Below are 17,667 nucleotides of genomic sequence, written 5' to 3' on the forward strand. Positions count from 1 at the left end.
TTTTTTTCAGATTTTTTTCCTGAATTTTTAGTTATTTTTTCAGATTTTTTTTCTGAATTTTTAGCAATTTTTTCAGATTTTTTCCTGATTTTTTAGCTATTTTTCCAGATTTTTTTCCTGATTTTTAGCTATTTTTTCAGATTTTTTCCTGATTTTTTAGCTATTTTTCCAGATTTTTTTTCTGAATTTTTAAGAATTTTTCAGATTTTTTTCTGAATTTTAGATATTTTTTCATGTTTTTTTCTGAATTTCTAGCAATTTTTTCATTTTTTTTTCCTGAATTTTTAGCTATTTTTTCAAGATTTTTTTTCTGAATTTTTAGCAATTTTTTCATATTTTTTTCCTGAATTTTTAGCTATTTTTTTCAGATTTTTTTTCTGAATTTTTAGTTATTTTTTCAGATTTTTTTCCTGAATTTTTAGCTATTTTTTTCAGATTTTTTTTCTGAATTTTTAGTTATTTTTTCAGATTTTTTCCTGATTTTTTAGCTATTTTTCCAGATTTTTTTCCTGATTTTTAGCTATTTTTTCAGATTTTTTCCTGATTTTTTAGCTATTTTTCCAGATTTTTTTTCTGAATTTTTAAGAATTTTTTCAGATTTTTTCTGAATTTTAGATATTTTTTCATGTTTTTTTCTGAATTTTTAGCAATTTTTTCATTTTTTTTTCCTGAATTTTTAGCTATTTTTTCCAGATTTTTTTTTCTGAATTTTTAGCAATTTTTTCAGATTTTTTTCTGAACTTTTAGCTATTTTTTCAGATTTTTTTCTGAATTTTTAGCTATTTTTTCAGATTTTTTTCTGAATTTTTAAGAATTTTTTCAGATTTTTTTTCTGAATTTTTAGTTATTTTTTCAGATTTTTTTTCTGAATTTTTAGCTATTTTTTCAGATTTTTTTCAGATTTTTTAGCTATTTTGTCAGATTTTTTTTCTGATTTTTTAGCTATTTTTTCAGATTTTTTTTCTGAATTTTTAGCAACTTTTTCAGATTTTTTTTTTCTGATTTTTTAGCTATTTTTTCAGACTTTTTTCTGCATTTTGAGCTATTTTTTCAGGGTTTTTTCTGAATTTTTAGCAATTTTCTCAGATTTTTTTTCTGATTTTTAGCAATTTTTTCAGATTTTTTTCTGATGTTTTAACAGTCTTTGTCATTTTTTTGGAGATTTTCAAAGACTTTTATTTGCATTTTTTTCTGATTTTTTTCTGATTTTTTCCAGATATTTTCCAGACTTTTTCTTAAATTTTTTACTTTTTTTTTCTGAATTTCTTCAAATTTTTTAAGGATTTTTTCAGATTTTTTTTGCTGTTTCCTGGATGTTTCTCTGAATTTTTTGCAATTTTTTCTGATATTTTTTCTGATTTTTCCAGATATTTTTCAGAGTTTTTCTTAAATTTTTGATTTTTTTTCTGAATTCCTTTAGGTTTTTAAAGGATTTTTTCAGATTTTTTTTTTTTGCTGTTTCCCGGATATTTCTCTGAATTTTCGGATATTTCTCTGAATTTTTTGCATTTTTCTTGGGTTTTTTTCTAGTTTTTGTTCTGACTTTTTCTAGTTTTTGTTCTGACTTTTGTTCTGATTTTTTTCAATTTTTTTTTTCTGATTTTTTCTAAATTTTCCCGGATTTTATTGAATTTTTTTTTCTGAATTTTTAGCTTTTTTTTTCTGATTTATTCAGGTTTTTTTAACATTTTCCTCTGACTTTTTTTTTATATTTCAGGACCTTTTTTCCAATTTTTTAACAGGTTTCTTCCTGATTTCTTGACGATTTTTTGGGTCGAATCTTTCGTGATTTATGAGTTTTGGGGATTATTTTAACAAATTTTCTTCTAAATTTTCAAGAATTTTTTAAAATATTTTTGGGGATTTTTTTAGGAATTTTTTTCAGATTTTTTTTTTAATTTTTAATGATTTCTAAAGCATTTGTTTCTAAATTTTTGGGTAATTTTTGTGCTTTTTTCGGATTTTTTTTTTCTTTTTTAGGATTTTTTTTTCTGATTTTTTTAGCACTTTTTTCTGATTTTTTTCCTGATTTTTTCTGGATTTTTTGCAATATTTCCTCACTTTTGGGGCTTTTTTTTAAGGATTTTTTCCTGATTTTATCACAGTTTTTAAATCAATATTTTAGCATTTAAAAATGGTTTTTTAGATTTCTTTTTATTTTTCCATGTTTTTAAGATTTTTTTCTGATTTTTAAGCAATTTTTTCTTTTTTTTTAAGATTCTTTCAAATTTTCTTCTGCTTTTTTGGGGATTTTTTAGGATTTTTTAGAACTTTTCTCTGATTTTTTGGCAATTTTTTTCCGTTTTTTTTCTGAACTTTTCCTTTTTTTTTTTTTTTTTCATTTTTCCTGAATTTTTGGGGATTTTTATTGTATTTTTTCAGATTTCTTTTCCCGAATTTTTTGAAATTTCAATTGTATTTTTTTAGATTTTTTTTCCTGACTTTTCGGGCATTTTTATTGGATTTTTTTTTACTATTTTTCCTGATTTTTAGGGATTTTATTCTGATTTTTTTCAAGATTTTTTCCCCCAATTTTGGGGGGATTTTAATCTGATTTTTGTGTAGGATGTTTTTTTTTAAATTTTCCTGATTTTATTTTTCGTAATTTTTTAGTGTTTAAAAAAATCTTTTTAGGATTTTTGTGATTTAATTTTTTCTGATTTTTTTTAGCATTTCTTCTCATTTTGAAACAATTTTTAGGATTTTTTCTCCTTCGGATTTTGTCTGATTTTCATCTGATTTTTCTGAATTTTAATCCAATTTTTCAGGATTTTTTCCCCATAGTTTTTGGCACTTTTTTAATCAATACTTTACCATTTAAATTCTTCTTTTTTCCCATTTTTTTCTTCCTTTTTTTGCCATTTTATTCTAAATTTTCTGTATTTTTTTTTCTTTTTCAGGGCCAGACCCCCCTGCAGACTCTGCAGGAGTGGCTGCAGAATTTTGGGCCAGAATTGGATTCAGAAACCTGGGACAGCGCCCAGGAAACCCTCAAAATGCTCCTGGAAAAAGGTAAAAAAAGGGAATTTTATTGAGAATTTATTCGGATTTTATTGGGAATTATTCAGGAATTTATCAGGAATTTATTGGGATTTTTTCAGGGTTTTTTTGCATTTTTTTTTTCCTATTTTTTCAATATTTTTTCTAGATTTTTAAATGATTTTTCAATGGTATTTTTGCTTTTTATCGAGATTATTTCGGGATATTTATTCCCCTTCTTTCTGATATTTTTTGGAATTATTTTGGATATTTTTCTAAATTGTTTTCAGATTTTTTTTGGTCATTTTTTGGCATTTTTTTCCTGAATTTTTTAGACTTTTTTTGAACTTTAGATTTTTTTTTAATTGTAGGATTTTTTTATAATTATTTTTTAGGATTTTTTTCCCAAATTTTTCATTATTTTTCAAAATATTTTTCATAATTTTTAGGATTTTCCTTCTCATTTTCAAGATTTTTTTTCAGATTTTTTAGATTTTTTTTCCCCATAATTTTGGGATTTTTCCAGATTTTTTTAAAGGATTTTGGGGGAAATTTTTCCTGGATTTTATTCAGATTTTTTTAGGGCATTTTGGGGGAATTTTTTGGCCCTGAACTGGATTCAGAAACCTGGGAGAGCGCCCAGGAAACCCTCAAAATGCTCCTGGAAAAAGGTAAAAAATGGGAATTTTATTAAGAATTTATTCGGATTTCATTGGGAATTTATCAGGAATTTATTGGGAATTTTTGGGGATTTTTTTCAGTTTTTTATTTTTATATTTTTTCAATATTTTTTTCCAATTTTTTGAATATTTTTTCTAGATTTTAAAAATAGCTTTTAAATTTTATTTTTCACTATTGAGATTATTTTGGGATATTTATTCCGTTTTTGTTATTCTATTTTGTGGTATTTTAAAATTTTTTTTTCTGAGCTTTTTCTGATTTTTTTGGTCTTTTTGTTAAAATTTGTTTTCCTGAACTTTTTAGGATTTCTTGTGAAATTTTTAGGATTTTTTTGTAATTATTTTTAAGCATTTTTTCCAAATTTTTCACATTTTTTTAGGGATTTTTCATTATTTTTAGGGTTTTTTCCCCTCATTTTCCCAAATATTTTCTGAATTTTCTTTTAAATTTTTCCCAGATTTTTAAAGAAAAATTTTTCCAGATTTTTAAATGGATTTTTTTGCGTTTTTTTCCTGAATTTTTTCAGGCAATTTTTCAGAATTTTCTCTGAAATTTTTGAGGGATTTTTTAGTTTTTTAAATTATTCTTCAGGTTTTTTTATTTAGTTTTTTTTTTTTGAGGATTTTAAAAAGATTTTTCAAAGATGTTTTTTCTCTTTTAAAACATATTTAGAATTATTTTTATTTTTAAAAACAAATTTTTGAGGCTTGTTGCAAGTTTTTTGCGATTTTTTGGATTTTTTTTTAGTACTTTTAAATTTTTTCTGATTTTTTTTTTGTCTTTTTTTGAGGTTTGTTGGGGGGAATTATTTTAGGATTTCTCAGCATTTTAGAAGGATTTTTTCCATCTTAAAGGATTTTTTTCCTGATTTTTCATTTTTTGATTTTCAACATTTTATTTTCGTATTAATTTGCAATCATTTTAAAAATTATTTTTAAATTTTTCATTGCATTCTCTAATTTCTTCCTCATTGTAAAAAGATTTTTTTTTAAAATTTTTTCTTTGTATTTTTTAAATCATTTTAAAAAATTTCAGCTTTTTTTTCAGATTTTTCAGCCTTTTTTGACTTTTTTTCCCCAATTTTTCCCAATTTTTTTCCCATTTTTTTGGGAATTTCCCCCAACCCCAAATTCCCTCAAATCCCCCCAATTTTCCCCTTCTAATCCAAATTTTTTTCCTTTTCCAGCCCCTCCAGAGGATCCTGAGCAACCCCAAATTCCCAATTCCAGCCCCAGCCGGAAACGCCAACGAATCCCAGACACCAAAAACGCCCAAAAAACCCAAAATTTGGAAAAACCCAGCACAGAAAATCCCAAAATTCCAGCAGAAAATTCAAATATTTCACCCAAAAATTCCAATTTTTTCCCCGAAAATTCAAATTTTTTGCCTAAAAATTCCAATTTTTTGCCCCAAAATTCCAATTTTTCACCCGAAAATTCCAATTTTTTGCCCCAAAATGCCAAACCAGCCCTGATTCCTGAGGAGGAATTCCTGGAGCAGGAGGATTGGCTCGAGGATGATTTGGGACCATCCCGGAAAAAACCTCGAAGGAATTTTCGGGAATTTCGAGAAATTCGGGAACCCAAAATTCCCAAAGGCAAAAATTCCCGAAATTTGGAGGATTTGGGGAATTCTGGGCCCAAAGTTGGATCGAATTCTGCTGAAATTCCAGAATTTTCTGGGGTTGGATCGAATTCTGCTGAAATTCCAGAATTTTCTGGGAATTCTGCGGAAATTTCTGGGAATTCTGCGGAAAATTCAGAATTTTCTGGGAATTCTTCGGAAGTTTCGGAACCTTCCGGGAATCAAATTTTGACCCTGAGGATCCGGATCCAAATCCAGGACGAGCTTTTCCTCATCCTGGTGGTGCCAAGGTGAGAATTCCCAAATTTTACCCCAAAAATTCCCGGAAAAAACTCCAAAAAATTCCCCAAAATTAAAAAAAAATATCGTTTAAAGAAGAAAAAAATTCTCAAAAAAATCCCACAAAAAAAATTCTTAAAAATTTTCCCCAAAATCCCCAAAAATTCCCCTAAAATTTACAAAAAATCCAGCAAAAAATCAGAAAATCATTTCCTAAAAAAGCCCCAAAATCCATTAAAAAGTCTCAAAAAATTCCCAAAAAAATCCTAAAAAATTTCCCTAAAATTCACAAAAATTTCAGCAAAAAATCAGAAAATAATTTCCTAAAAAAGCCCCAAAATCCACAAAAAAATTCTCAAAAATTCCCCTTAAAATCCCTACAAATTTCCCTAAAATTCCCCAAAAAATCAGATAATAATTTCCTAAAAAAGCCCCAAAATCCATTAAAAAGTTTTCAAAAATTCCTAAAAAAATCTCTTAAAAATTCCCTAAAAACTCAGTAAAAATCCTGAACAATTTACATAAAATTCCCAAAAATCTGAAAAATTCTGGAACTTTTGGGGAATTTCTTCTAGAATCCAGGATGAGCATTCCCAAATTTTACCCCAAAAATTCCATGAAAAATCTCCAAAAAATTCCCCAAAAATCTTCCCGAAATTCTAAAAAAAATCCTTTAAAGGAGAAAAAAACTCTAAAAAAACCACAAAAAACTCTTAAAACTTCCCCCCAAAATCCCTGAAAATTCCCCTAAAAATTCTAAAAAGTTCCCAAAAATTCCCATAGAATTCACCAAAAATCCAGCAAAAAATCAGAAAATAATTTCCTAAAAAAGCCCCAAAAGCTGCAAAATATTTACAAAAATTCCCCCAAAATAACCAAAAATCCACCCGAAAATCAGAAAATAATTTCCTTAAAAAGTCCCAGAAGCCACAAAAAAATTTCAAAAATTCTTCCTAAAATTCCTAGTAGTTCCCCTAAAATTCACGAAAAATCCAGCAAAAAATCAGAAAATAATTTCCTAAAAAAGCCCCAGAAACTCCCTGTAAATCCCATAACATTTCCTTAAAAAATCCCCCAAAAAATGCTTTAAAAATTCAGAACAAAAAATCCCAAAAAATGCCATAAAATGCCCCAAAATTCACCGAAAATTCCATTTATTTTCCAGCCTTGCTCACACTTTTCCTCCGAGCGCTTTTCCCGGAATTCCGGAACCTTCCCTGAGTGGGGGCTCTGCTGGCCCCAAACTGCCCCAAAATTTCACAAATAAAATCCCAAAATTTTTCTAAAAAATCCCAAAAAACCAGATAAAAATCCTAAAAAATTCTGTAAAAAATCGCCAAAAATTCTGAAAAAAATCCCTGAAAATTCTGAAAAAAAAATCGCCAAAAATTACCTAAAAATCCCATAAAATTTCTTAAAAAATCCCCCAAAAATCCCCAAAAAGCCAGATAAAAATCCTAAAAAATTCTCTAAAAGATCGCCAAAAATTCTCAAAAAAAATCGCCTAAAATGACCTATAAATCCCATAAGATTTCCTAAAAAAATTTCAAGATAGATGTAAAAAATCCACAAAAATTTCCTAGAAAATACAAAACACTGGCACAAAAAATCTGAAAAAAATCTCCTAAAATTGCCTAAATATCCATTAAAAAATCCTCCAAAATTACAAAAAAAAAAAATCAGTAAAAAATCTGGAAAAAATCACGAAAAAAACCGGAAAAATATCTAGAAAAATCTTTACAAAATTCACAAAAAAATCTCAGAAACTCCCATAAAATGCCCAAAATTTCACAAACAAAATCCCAAAATTTCTCAAAAAAACCCAAAAAACCCAGATAAAAATCCTAAAAAACTCTGTCAACAATCGCCAAAAATTCTTAAAAAAATCCGCCAAAATTCCCTATAAATCCCATAAAATTTCCTATAAAAATCCTCCAAAAACCCACAAAAAATTCAGAAAAAAGTCCCAAGAAATGCCATAAAATTCCCCAAAATTGCCCCAAAATTCCCTTTATTTCAGTCCCTCCCACAGCATGGCGTGGCTGCGCGCTCGGGCCTGCGAGCGCTTTGCCCGCAGTTCCGGAACCTTCCCTGAGCGGGGGCGCTGCTCCAGCCCCAGCACAGCAACGGAGACACGGTGCCGACAGAAAATTCCGGAATTTGGGCGAAAATTTGGGAATTTTGGGCAATTTTTGGGGTAATTTTTGGGGTGACTTTGGGGATTTTTTGTGGAAAGTTGGGGATTTTGGGGGGATTTTTTGGGATTTTTTCTGAAGAATTTGGGAGTTTGGGGGATAATTTTGGAGAATTTTGGGGGAAAATTTGGGGGGAAATTTTGGAAAATTTTGGGGGATTTTTAGGGGAATTTTGGAGATTTTCTGTGGAAAGTTTGGGATTTTTGGGGGGATTTTTGGGGAATGTTTTTGGAAATTTTTGGGGAAATTTTGGGGGATATTTTTGGGGATTTTAGGAAAGTTGGGGAAATTTGGGAACTTTGGGGAATTTTTTGGGAATTTTTGGGGGATTTTTGGGGTAATTTTGGGTATTTTTTGAAAATTTTGGGGGATTTTTAGGGAATATTTTTGGGGTTTTTTGGGGGGAGAATATGGGAATTTTGGGGAATTTTTTGCAGTAATTTTGGGGTACTTTTTGGAAATTTTAGGGGAATTTTAGGGGAAATTTTGGGAAATTTTTTGGATAATTTCTGGGATTTTTGGGAGTAATTTTGGGGATTTTTTGTGGAAAGTTCAGGAATTTTGGGGGCATTTTTGAGGGAATTTTGGGGATTTTTTTTGAAAATTTGGGAATTTTTTGGGATTTTGAGGGATAATTTTGGGGGGAAATTTTGGAAAATTTTTGGGGATTTTTGGGGTAATTTTGGAGGCTCTTTGTAGAAAGTTTGGGAATTTTGGGGGGATTTTTGGGAAGTATTTTTGGATATTCTTGGGGAAAATTTGGGAATTTTTGGGGAATTTTTGAGGTAATTTTGTGGCACTTTTTTGAAATTTTGAGGAATTTTTTGGAAAATTTTGGGGCACTTTTTGGGAATTTGGGGGGATTTTTTTGGGAAATTTTTGGGAAATTTTGGGGGATTTTAGGGGAAATTTTGGGGAATTTTTTGGAAATTTTGGGGGAATTTTTGGGAAATTTTGGGGATACTTTTGGGGGAAAGTTTGGGAATTTTGGGAAATTTTTTGGAAAATTTTTGGGGTAATTTTGGGGATTTTTTGTGGAAACTTGGGGATTTTTGGGGGATTTTTGGCGATTTTTTCTGAAAAATTTGGGAATTTTTGGGGAATTTTTTGGGATTTTGGGGGATACATTTGGGGGAAATTTTGGGGGATTTTTGGGGTAATTTTGGAGATATTTTGTAGAAAATTTGGGATTTTTGGGGGGATAATTTTGGGGGATAATTTTGGGGAAAATTGGGGGGAAATTTTGGAAATTTTGGGGAGCTTTTTGGAAATATTGGAGTTTTTGGGAAACTTTTGGGAAATTTTTGGGGGGATTTTTGGGTAATTTTGGGGGGATATTTTTGGGGGAAAGTTTGGGAGTTTTTGAGAAATTTTGGGGAATTTTTTGGGAATTTTTGAGGTAATTTTGGGGCACTTTTTGGAAATGTTGAGGAATTTTTTGGGAAAATTTTGGGCCACTTTTTGGAAATTTGGGGGGATTTTTTTGGGAAATTTTGGGAGATTTTAGGGGAAATTTTGGGGAATTTTTTGGGAATTTTTGAGGTAATTTTGGGGCACTTTTTGGAAATTTTGGGGGAATTTTTGGGAAATTTTGGGGATACTTTTGGGGGAAAGTTTGGGAATTTTGGGAAATTTTTTGGGAAATTTTTGGGATAATTTTGGGGATTTTTTGTGGAAACTTTGGGGATTTTTGGGGATTTTTTCTGAAAAGTTTGGGAATTTTTGGGGAATTTTTTGGGATTTTGGGGGATAATTTTGGGGAATTTTGGGTGGAAAATTTGGGAATTTTGGGGAATTTTTTTGGGATTTTTGGGGTAATTTTGGGGCATTTTTTGAAAATTTTGGGGGATTTTTAGGGAATATTTTTGGGGTTTTTTGGGGGAATTTTGGGGGAATTTTTGGAGAATTGGGGGAAATATTTGGGGATTTTTGGAGTAATTTTGGGGCACTTTTTGGAAATTTTGGGGGATATTTTGGGGGATTTTTGGGGTAATTTTGGGGATTCTCTGTGGAAAACTTGGGAATTGTGGGGATATTTTTGGGGAATGTTTTTGGAAATTTTGGGGATTTTTGGGGGAATTTTAATGGATTTTGGGGGATAATTTTCGGGATTTTTTGGGGGAAACTTGGCGGATTTTTTGGGGGAAAATTTTGGAACTTTGGAGATGTTTTTGGGGGATCTTTGGGAATTTTGGGGAGAATATTTGGGGGGAATTTTTGGAAATTTGGGGGAAAACTTGGGGGAAAATTTTGGAATTTTGCGGATTTTTTGGAAAATGTTTGGGAATTTTGGGGAATTGTTGTGGAAAATTTGGGAATTTGGGGGAAATTTTGGAATTTTGGGGTTTTTTTGGGAAATTTTGGGGGGGGAAATTTGGGGGAAAGTTTGGGAATTTTGGGGGGATTTTTGGGGAATGATTTTGGGAATTTTTGGGGTAATTTTGGGGGATTTGTTGGGAAATTTTGGGGAATTTTTTTAGAAATTTTTCGAGATTTTTGGGGTAATTTGGGGCACTTTTAGGAAATTTTGGGGGATTTTTTGGGGGGGAAATTGGGGAATTTTTTGGGAAATTTTTGGAGCACTTTTTGGAAATTTTGGGGGATTTTTAGGGAATTTTGGGGGATATTTTTGGGGGGAAAATTTGGGAATTTTGGGGGAATTTTTTAGGGAATTTTTTTGTTTCTCTCCAGGATTTTTTGGAGTTTTTTTGGTCGGTTTGTTTGTTTGTTTGTTTGTTTGGTTTGTTGCTTTTTTTTTCTTTTTTTCTGGGAATATTTTCCTCGTTCTTTGGGAATATTTTGGATTATTGCTGGGAATGTTTTGGGTTTTTTTAGGAATATTTTAGGTGATTTTTTGGGGAATATAAAGCCTATATTGTGAATATTTGGGCTGATTTTTGGCAATATTTTGGATTATTTCTGGGAGTGTTTTGGGTTTTTTTAGGAATATTTTATGTGATTTTTGGGGAATATAAAGCCTATATTGGTGAATATTTGGGCTGATTTTCGGGAATATTTTTCTCATTTTTTAGGAATATTTGGGCTGTAGTTTGGGGAGTATTTCTCTGATATTTCGGAGTATTTTTACTCCAAAAAAAAATATTTTGGGGATTTTTTTTTTCTCATTTTTAAGGAACACTTTGGTTGCTTTTTTGGGATGATTTGGCTGATTTTTAGGGAATATTTTTCTTCTTTCTTAGGAATATTTTGGTTGGTTTTTGGAAATATTTTACTGGTACTTTAGGGAATATTTTGTTGCTTTTTGGGGATTTTTTTCTCATTTTTAAGAAACATTTTGGCTGCTTTTTGGAGAATATTTTGGTTGCTTTTTTGGGATGATTTGACTCGTTTTTAGGGAATATTTTTCTCATTTTTTAGGAATATTTCGGTTGATTCGGGGGATATTTATTTTAATTTTTGGGTATATTTTTTGCTGATTTTTTGGGAGTATTTTGGCTGATTTTTTGGGATTATTTTGGGATATTTGCAGGTGCAGGCAGAGATCCAGGGCTGGGATTTGCCGCCGCTCCCGGAGCGCTACCAGAGAATCTGCGCCAGCCTGGGCCTGAGTGAGCCCCAAAATTACCCTAAATTTCCCCAAAATCCTCCCCAAAATCCCCCCAAAAATCCCCCCAAATATCCTCAAAATTCCCCCGAAATTCCACCAAAATTCCCCTAAAATTCCCCAAAATCCTCCTCAAAATCCACCCAAAAATTCCCGTGAATCCCCCCCAAAATCCCCCAAAAAATCCCCCCAAATATCCTCAAAATCCACCCAAAATTCCACCAAAATTCCCCTAAAATTCCCCAAAATCCTCCCCAAAATATCCCAAAAATATCCCCAGAACTCCCCTAAAAATATCTCTAAATCTCCCCCAAATTCCCCCTAAAATTGTCCCTTAATTCCCTCAATTTCTCCCCAAATTCTCCCCGAAATTCTTGCAAAAATTCAAAAAAAAATTCCCCAAAATTCTCCCCAAAATATCCCAAAAATATCTCCAGAATTCTCCTAAAAACACCTCTAAATCTCCCCCAAATTCCCCCCAAAATCTCCCTAAAATTGTCCCTGAATTCCCTCAATTTCTCTCCAAATCTTTTCCAAATTCTCCCAAAATTTCCCCAAAAATTCACCAAAATCCTCCCCAAAATGACCCAAAAATATCCCCATAATTCCCCTAAAAATATCTCTAAATCTCCCCCAAAGTCTCCCTAAAATTGTCCCTGAATTCCCCCAATTTCTCCCCAAGTTTTCTCCAAATTTTCCCAAAATTTCCAAAAAAATTCCCCAAAATCCTCCCCAAAATTCTCCCTAAAATTGTCCCTTAATTCCCTCAATTTCTCCCTAAATTTCCCCAAAATCCTCCCCAAAATATCCCAAAAATATCCCCAGAATTCCCCTAAAAAAATCTCTAAATCTCCCCCAAAGTCTCCCTAAAATTGTCCCTGAATTCCCCCAATTTCTCCCCAAATCTCCCTCAAATCCTCCCAAAAATTCCCCAAAATCCTCCCCAGAATTCCCCTAAAATTCCCCAAAATCCCCCCAAATATTCTCAAAATCCACCCAAAATTCCACCAAAATTTCCCCAAAAATTCCCCAAAATCCCTTCCAAAATCACCCAAATCTCCCCAAAAATCCACTCCAAAATCCGCCCCCAAAACCCCCCAAAATTTCCCTCAAAATCCTCAAATTCCTCCCCAAAATCCCAAATTTTTTCTCCAAAAATCCCAAATTTCCTCTGCCCAAATTTCCCTGTAAAAATAGCCCAAAATTCCCAAATTTCACCCCATAGTTCTCCCCAAAATGGCTTCAAATTCCCCCTAAAAATCCCAACTTTCCCCCAAATTTCCTCCCAAAAAAATTCCTTTTTTTTCCCTCCAAAAATCCCCAATTTCCCTCAAAATCCCAAAATTTTATCCAAAAAATTACAAGATTTCCCCCAAATCCCCACGTTGTTGCCTAAAATGCCCAAATTTCCCCCCAAATTTTCCTTAATATCCCCCAAAAGTCTCAAATTCCTCCAAAAATTCCCAGATTTTTCCCCAAAAATCCCAATTTCCCCCCAAATTTTGCAAAATAACTTGCAAATTTTCCCCTAAAATCTTCCAAAAAATACTAATTTTTCCCCCCAAAAGTCACCAAAATTTTTTTAATTTTACCCCCCAAAATCCCAAATATTCCCCAAATTCCCCAGTTTTTTCCCCAAAAATATTTTTAAAAATCTCAAAAAAATTTTTTAAAAATCCCAAATTTACCCCAAAAATCCCAAATTTCTGGCCAGCATCCTGAAATTTCCCTGCAAAATCCCTAAATTCCCAAAAACACCCCAAATTTCCCCACAAAATTCCAATGTTTTTCCCCAAAATGCCCGAATTTTCTTTCAAAATTCCCCTTAAATTTCTCCCTCTCAGAATCCCCAAATTTTCGCAAAGAATCCCCAAATTTTCTGAAAAAAAGTCCCAAGTTTCATCAAAAAACCCAAATTTCTCCCCAAACTTTTTGCTTTTTCTTCTTAAAGGTCTTAAATTTCCCACGAAAATCCCAAATTTCTCCCCCCCAATCCCAAATTTCCTCATAAAATCCCCAAATTTTCCTCCAAAATTGTCATTTTTTCCTAAAATAATTCCCATTTTCCCCCAAATTTCCCTCCCCAGCGCCGCACCCCCAATTTTCATCCCAGATTTCTTCCTGAAAACCCCAAATTTTCCCCCAAATTTCTCCCCAAGAATCCCAAATTTCCTTATAAAATCCCCAAATTTTCCCCCAAAATTCCCAAATCTTCCCCCAAAACTTGCTAGTTTCCTAAATTTGTCTTCAAAATGTCCACTTTTTTCCTCAAATACTCCCAAATTTCTCCCCAAGAATCCCAAATTTTCTCATAAAATCCCTAAATTTTCCTCCAAAATTCCCATTTTTCCCAAAATAATTCCCATTTTTCCCCTCCCCAGCCCCGCATCCCCCCTGCAGCATCTCCGGCCACTGGGGGCGCTGCTGAGCTCAATCCCCACAGTGACCCCTCACTATCTCAAATCACTCCCAAATTTCCCACATTTCCTCCCAAAACATCCCAAAATTCCTTCCAAAGCATCAAAAATTTCCTCCCAAAATTCCCAAGTTTTCCTCCCAAAATTCCCAAGTTTTCCTCTGAAAATCTCAGCTTTCCCCCGGATTTTCTCTCAAGATTCCACCCGAATTTCCTTATAAATTCTCCAAATTTTCTCCCAGAAGTGTCAAAAAATCCCAGATTTTTTCCCCCCAAAAACCTCACAGTTTTCCCCCCAAACCCTCACCAAAATCCCAAATTTTCCCCTCAAAAATTCCCTAAATCTCCCCATTTTTCCCCTCCCCAGCCCCGCCCCCCCCTGCAGCATCTCCGGTGTTGTTCTGCCCCGCGGCCACTGGGGGCGCTGCTGAGCTCAACCCACACTGAATTTACCCCTCAAAAATCCCAAATTCACTCCTAAAATCCAAACTTTCTGGCCAAAATCCCCACATTTTCTCCCAAAATTCCCACTTTTTTCCTCTCAAAGTCCAAATTTTTTCCCCTGAAAACCCCAAATTTCCCCCAAGAATCCCAAATTTCCTCATAAAATCCCCAAATTTTCCCCCAAAACTCCAAAATCTTCCCTCAAAACTTGCAAATTTCCTAAATTTCTCTTCAAAATGTCCACTTTTTTCTTCCACAAGTCCCAAATTTCCTCATAAAACCCCCAAATTTTCCCCAAAACTTGCTAGTTTCCTAAATTTGTTTTCAAAATGTCCACTTTTTTCCTCAAAAAGTTCCAAATTTCTCCCTGAAAACCCCAAATTTCCTCATAAAATCCCCAAATTTTCCCCCAAAACTCCAAAATCTTCCCTCAAAACTTGCAAATTTCCTAAATTTCTCTTCAAAATGTCCACTTTTTTCTTCCACAAGTCCCAAATTTCCTCATAAAACCCCCAAATTTTCCCCCAAAATTCCCCAAATTTTCCCCAAAACTTGCTAGTTTCCTAAATTTGTTTTCAAAATGTCCACTTTTTTCCTCAAAAAGTTCCAAATTTCTCCCTGAAAACCCCAAAGTTCCTTCTTAAAATCCCCAAATTTTCCCCCAAAACTCCCAAATCTTCCCTCAAAACTTGCAAATTTCCTAAATTTCTCTTCAAAATGTCCACTTTTTTCTTCCAAAAATCCCAAATTTCGCCCAGAAAACCCCAAATTTCTCCCCTCAAATCCCAAATTTCCTCATAAAACCCCCAAAGTTCCTCTAAAATTCCCATTTTTCCCCAAATAATCCCCATTTTCCCTCCCAGCCCCGCACCCGCCGCTGCAGCAGCTGCTGGCGCTGCAGTCCCGGAGCTCGGCGCTGGAGGTCCCGCCCGGTGTCGTTCTCCCTCCCGGCCACTGGGTGGCGCTGCTGCGGGCGCTGCGCCTGCAGGAGGGGCTGCGGGAGCTGCGGCTGCCCCGGCCTGGCCCGGCCCCGGGGGCGCTGGCGGAGCTGGGACAAACCCTGGGCACCTGCCCGGCCTGGCACGGCTGGCACTGCCCGGGGTGGGCATCGGCCCCGAGGGAATCCGCAGCCTCTGCCAGCCTGGCACCGCTCTGCAGGTGAGTGCCTCAAAATTCCATGAAAATCCCCCCAAAAATGGGCTCAAAAATGGCAAAAATCCCCCCCAAAATTGAAGAAAAAATCCCACAAAAAGCCCGCAAAAATTGAGCTAAAAAATCCCATTATTAGCCCCAAAAAGTAAAAAAAAAAAAATTTCCCCAAAATTCCCCTAAAAATGGCAAAAATCTCAGGGAAAAACTCCAAAGAAATGTAAAAAATCCTGGAATAATGACATTAAAAATCTTAAAAAAATTAAAAAAACCCCCCTAGAAATGAACAATAAAATCCTATAAAAAACAATGGAAAAGTCATACAAAAATGGCAAAAATCCCACAAAAAATTGAGAAAAAAAGCCCTAAAAATTCCTGTAAAATCCCCAAAAGCCCTGGGCACCTGCCCGGCCTGGCACGGCTGGCACTGCCCGGGGTGGGCATCGGGCACAGGGCACCCGCAGCCTCTGCCAGCCTGGCACCGCTCTGCAGGTGAGTGCCTCAAAATTCCACTGAAATCAACCCAAAAATGGGCTCAAAAATGGCAAAAATCCCCCCCAAAATTGAGAAAAATATCCCGCAAAAATTGAGCTAAAAAATCCCATTATAAGCCCCAAAAATTAAAAAAAAAAATCCACCAAAAATTCCCCTAAAAATGGCAAAAATCTTGGTATAAAAACTGCAAAGAAATGTAAATAATCCTGTAAAAATTCCATTAAAAATGTCAGGAAAATTTTAAAAAAAACCACCTGGAAGTTAACAATAGAGTCCTGTAAAAACCCCAAAAATTAATAATAAAATCTATAAAAACTCAATGAAGAAATGATTAAAAAATGGCAAAAATCCCCCCAAAATTGAGAAAAATATCCCACAAAAAGTCGGCAAAAATGGAGCTAAAAAATCTCATTATAAGCCCCAAAAATTTTAAAAAAATTCCCCCAAAATTCCCCTAAAAATGGCAAAACATCTTGTAGAAAAACTCCAAAGAAATGTAAAAAATCGTAGAAAAATCCCATTAAAAATGTCAGGAAAATTAAAAAAAAAAACCCTAGAAAAGAACAATAAAATCCTATAAAAACTCAGTGAAGAAATGATTAAAAAATGGCAAAAATCCCACAAAAAATTGAGAAAAACAATTCCATTATAAGCCCCAAAAATTAAAAAAAAAGTTCCCCTAAAAATGGCAAAAATTTCAGGGAAAAATTCCAAAGAAATGTAAAAAATCCTGGAAAAATCCCATTAAAAATGTCAGGAAAATTTTAAAAAAACCTGGAAATTAACAATAAAATCCTATAAAAACTCTAGAAATTAACAATAAAATCCTATAAAAATTCAATGAAGAAATGATTAAAAAATGGCAAAAATCTCCCCCAAAATTGAGAAAAATATCCCTCAAAAAAATCCCCAAAAATTGAGCTAAAAAATCTCATTTTAAGCCCCAAAAATTAAAAAAGAATTCCCCTAAAAATGGCAAAAATCTTCTAGAAAAACTCCAAAGAAATGTAAAAAATCCTGGAAAAATCCCATTAAAAATGTCAGGAAAATTTAAAAAAAAACACCTAGAAGATAACAATAAAATCCTATAAAACCTGTAGAAATTAACAATAAAATCTATAAAAACTCAATGAAGAAATGATTAAAAAATGGCAAAAATCCCCCCCAAAATTGAGAAAAATATCCCTCAAAAAAATCCCCAAAAATTGAGCTAAAAAATCTCATTTTAAGCCCCAAAAATTAAAAAAGAATTCCCCTAAAAATGGCAAAAATCTTCTAGAAAAACTCCAAAGAAATGTAAAAAATCCTGGAAAAATCCCATTAAAAATGTCAGGAAAATTTAAAAAAAAAACACCTAGAAGATAACAATAAAATCCTATAAAACCTGTAGAAATTAACAATAAAATCTATAAAAACTCAATGAAGAAATGATTAAAAAATGGCAAAAATCCCCCCCAAAATTGAGGAAAATATCCCACGAAAAGTCCGCAAAAATTGAGCTAAAAAATCCCATTATAAGCCCCAAAAATTAAAAAAAAAAATCCCCTAAAAATGGCAAAAAAATGTGGGATAGAAACTCCAAAGAAATGTAAAAAATCCTGGAAAAATCCTATTAAAAATGTCAGGAAAATTTAAAAAAAAAATACCCTAGAAATTAACAATAAAATCCTATAAAAACTCAATGAAGAAATGATTTAAAAATGGCAAAAATCCCACAAAAAATTGAGGAAAATATCCCACAAAAAATCCGCAAAAATGGTGCTAAAAAATCCCATTATAAGCCCCAAAAATTAAAAAAAAATTCCCCTAAAAATGGCAAAAATCTCAGGGAAAAACTCCAAAGAAATGTAAAAAATCCTGGAAAAATCCCATTAAAAATG

General features: G+C 32.8%; 1 protein-coding gene across 1 annotated transcript in view; it reads left to right on the plus strand.

Moving 5' to 3' along the window:
* Positions 1–6,106: 6,106 nt before the first annotated feature.
* LOC113460814 (tonsoku-like protein) overlaps positions 6,107–17,667 on the plus strand; it is a 47,552-nt gene continuing 35,991 nt past the window's right edge. The window contains exons 1-4 of the mRNA XM_074534340.1: positions 6,107–6,110; positions 7,544–7,720; positions 11,209–11,287; positions 15,007–15,301. Coding sequence (XP_074390441.1) covers positions 6,107–6,110; positions 7,544–7,720; positions 11,209–11,287; positions 15,007–15,301 — 555 coding nt within the window. The remainder of the gene's footprint in view (positions 6,111–7,543; positions 7,721–11,208; positions 11,288–15,006; positions 15,302–17,667) is intronic.

Source organism: Zonotrichia albicollis, unplaced genomic scaffold, assembly GCF_047830755.1.
Source record: "Zonotrichia albicollis isolate bZonAlb1 unplaced genomic scaffold, bZonAlb1.hap1 Scaffold_83, whole genome shotgun sequence".
NCBI lineage: Eukaryota > Metazoa > Chordata > Aves > Passeriformes > Passerellidae > Zonotrichia > Zonotrichia albicollis.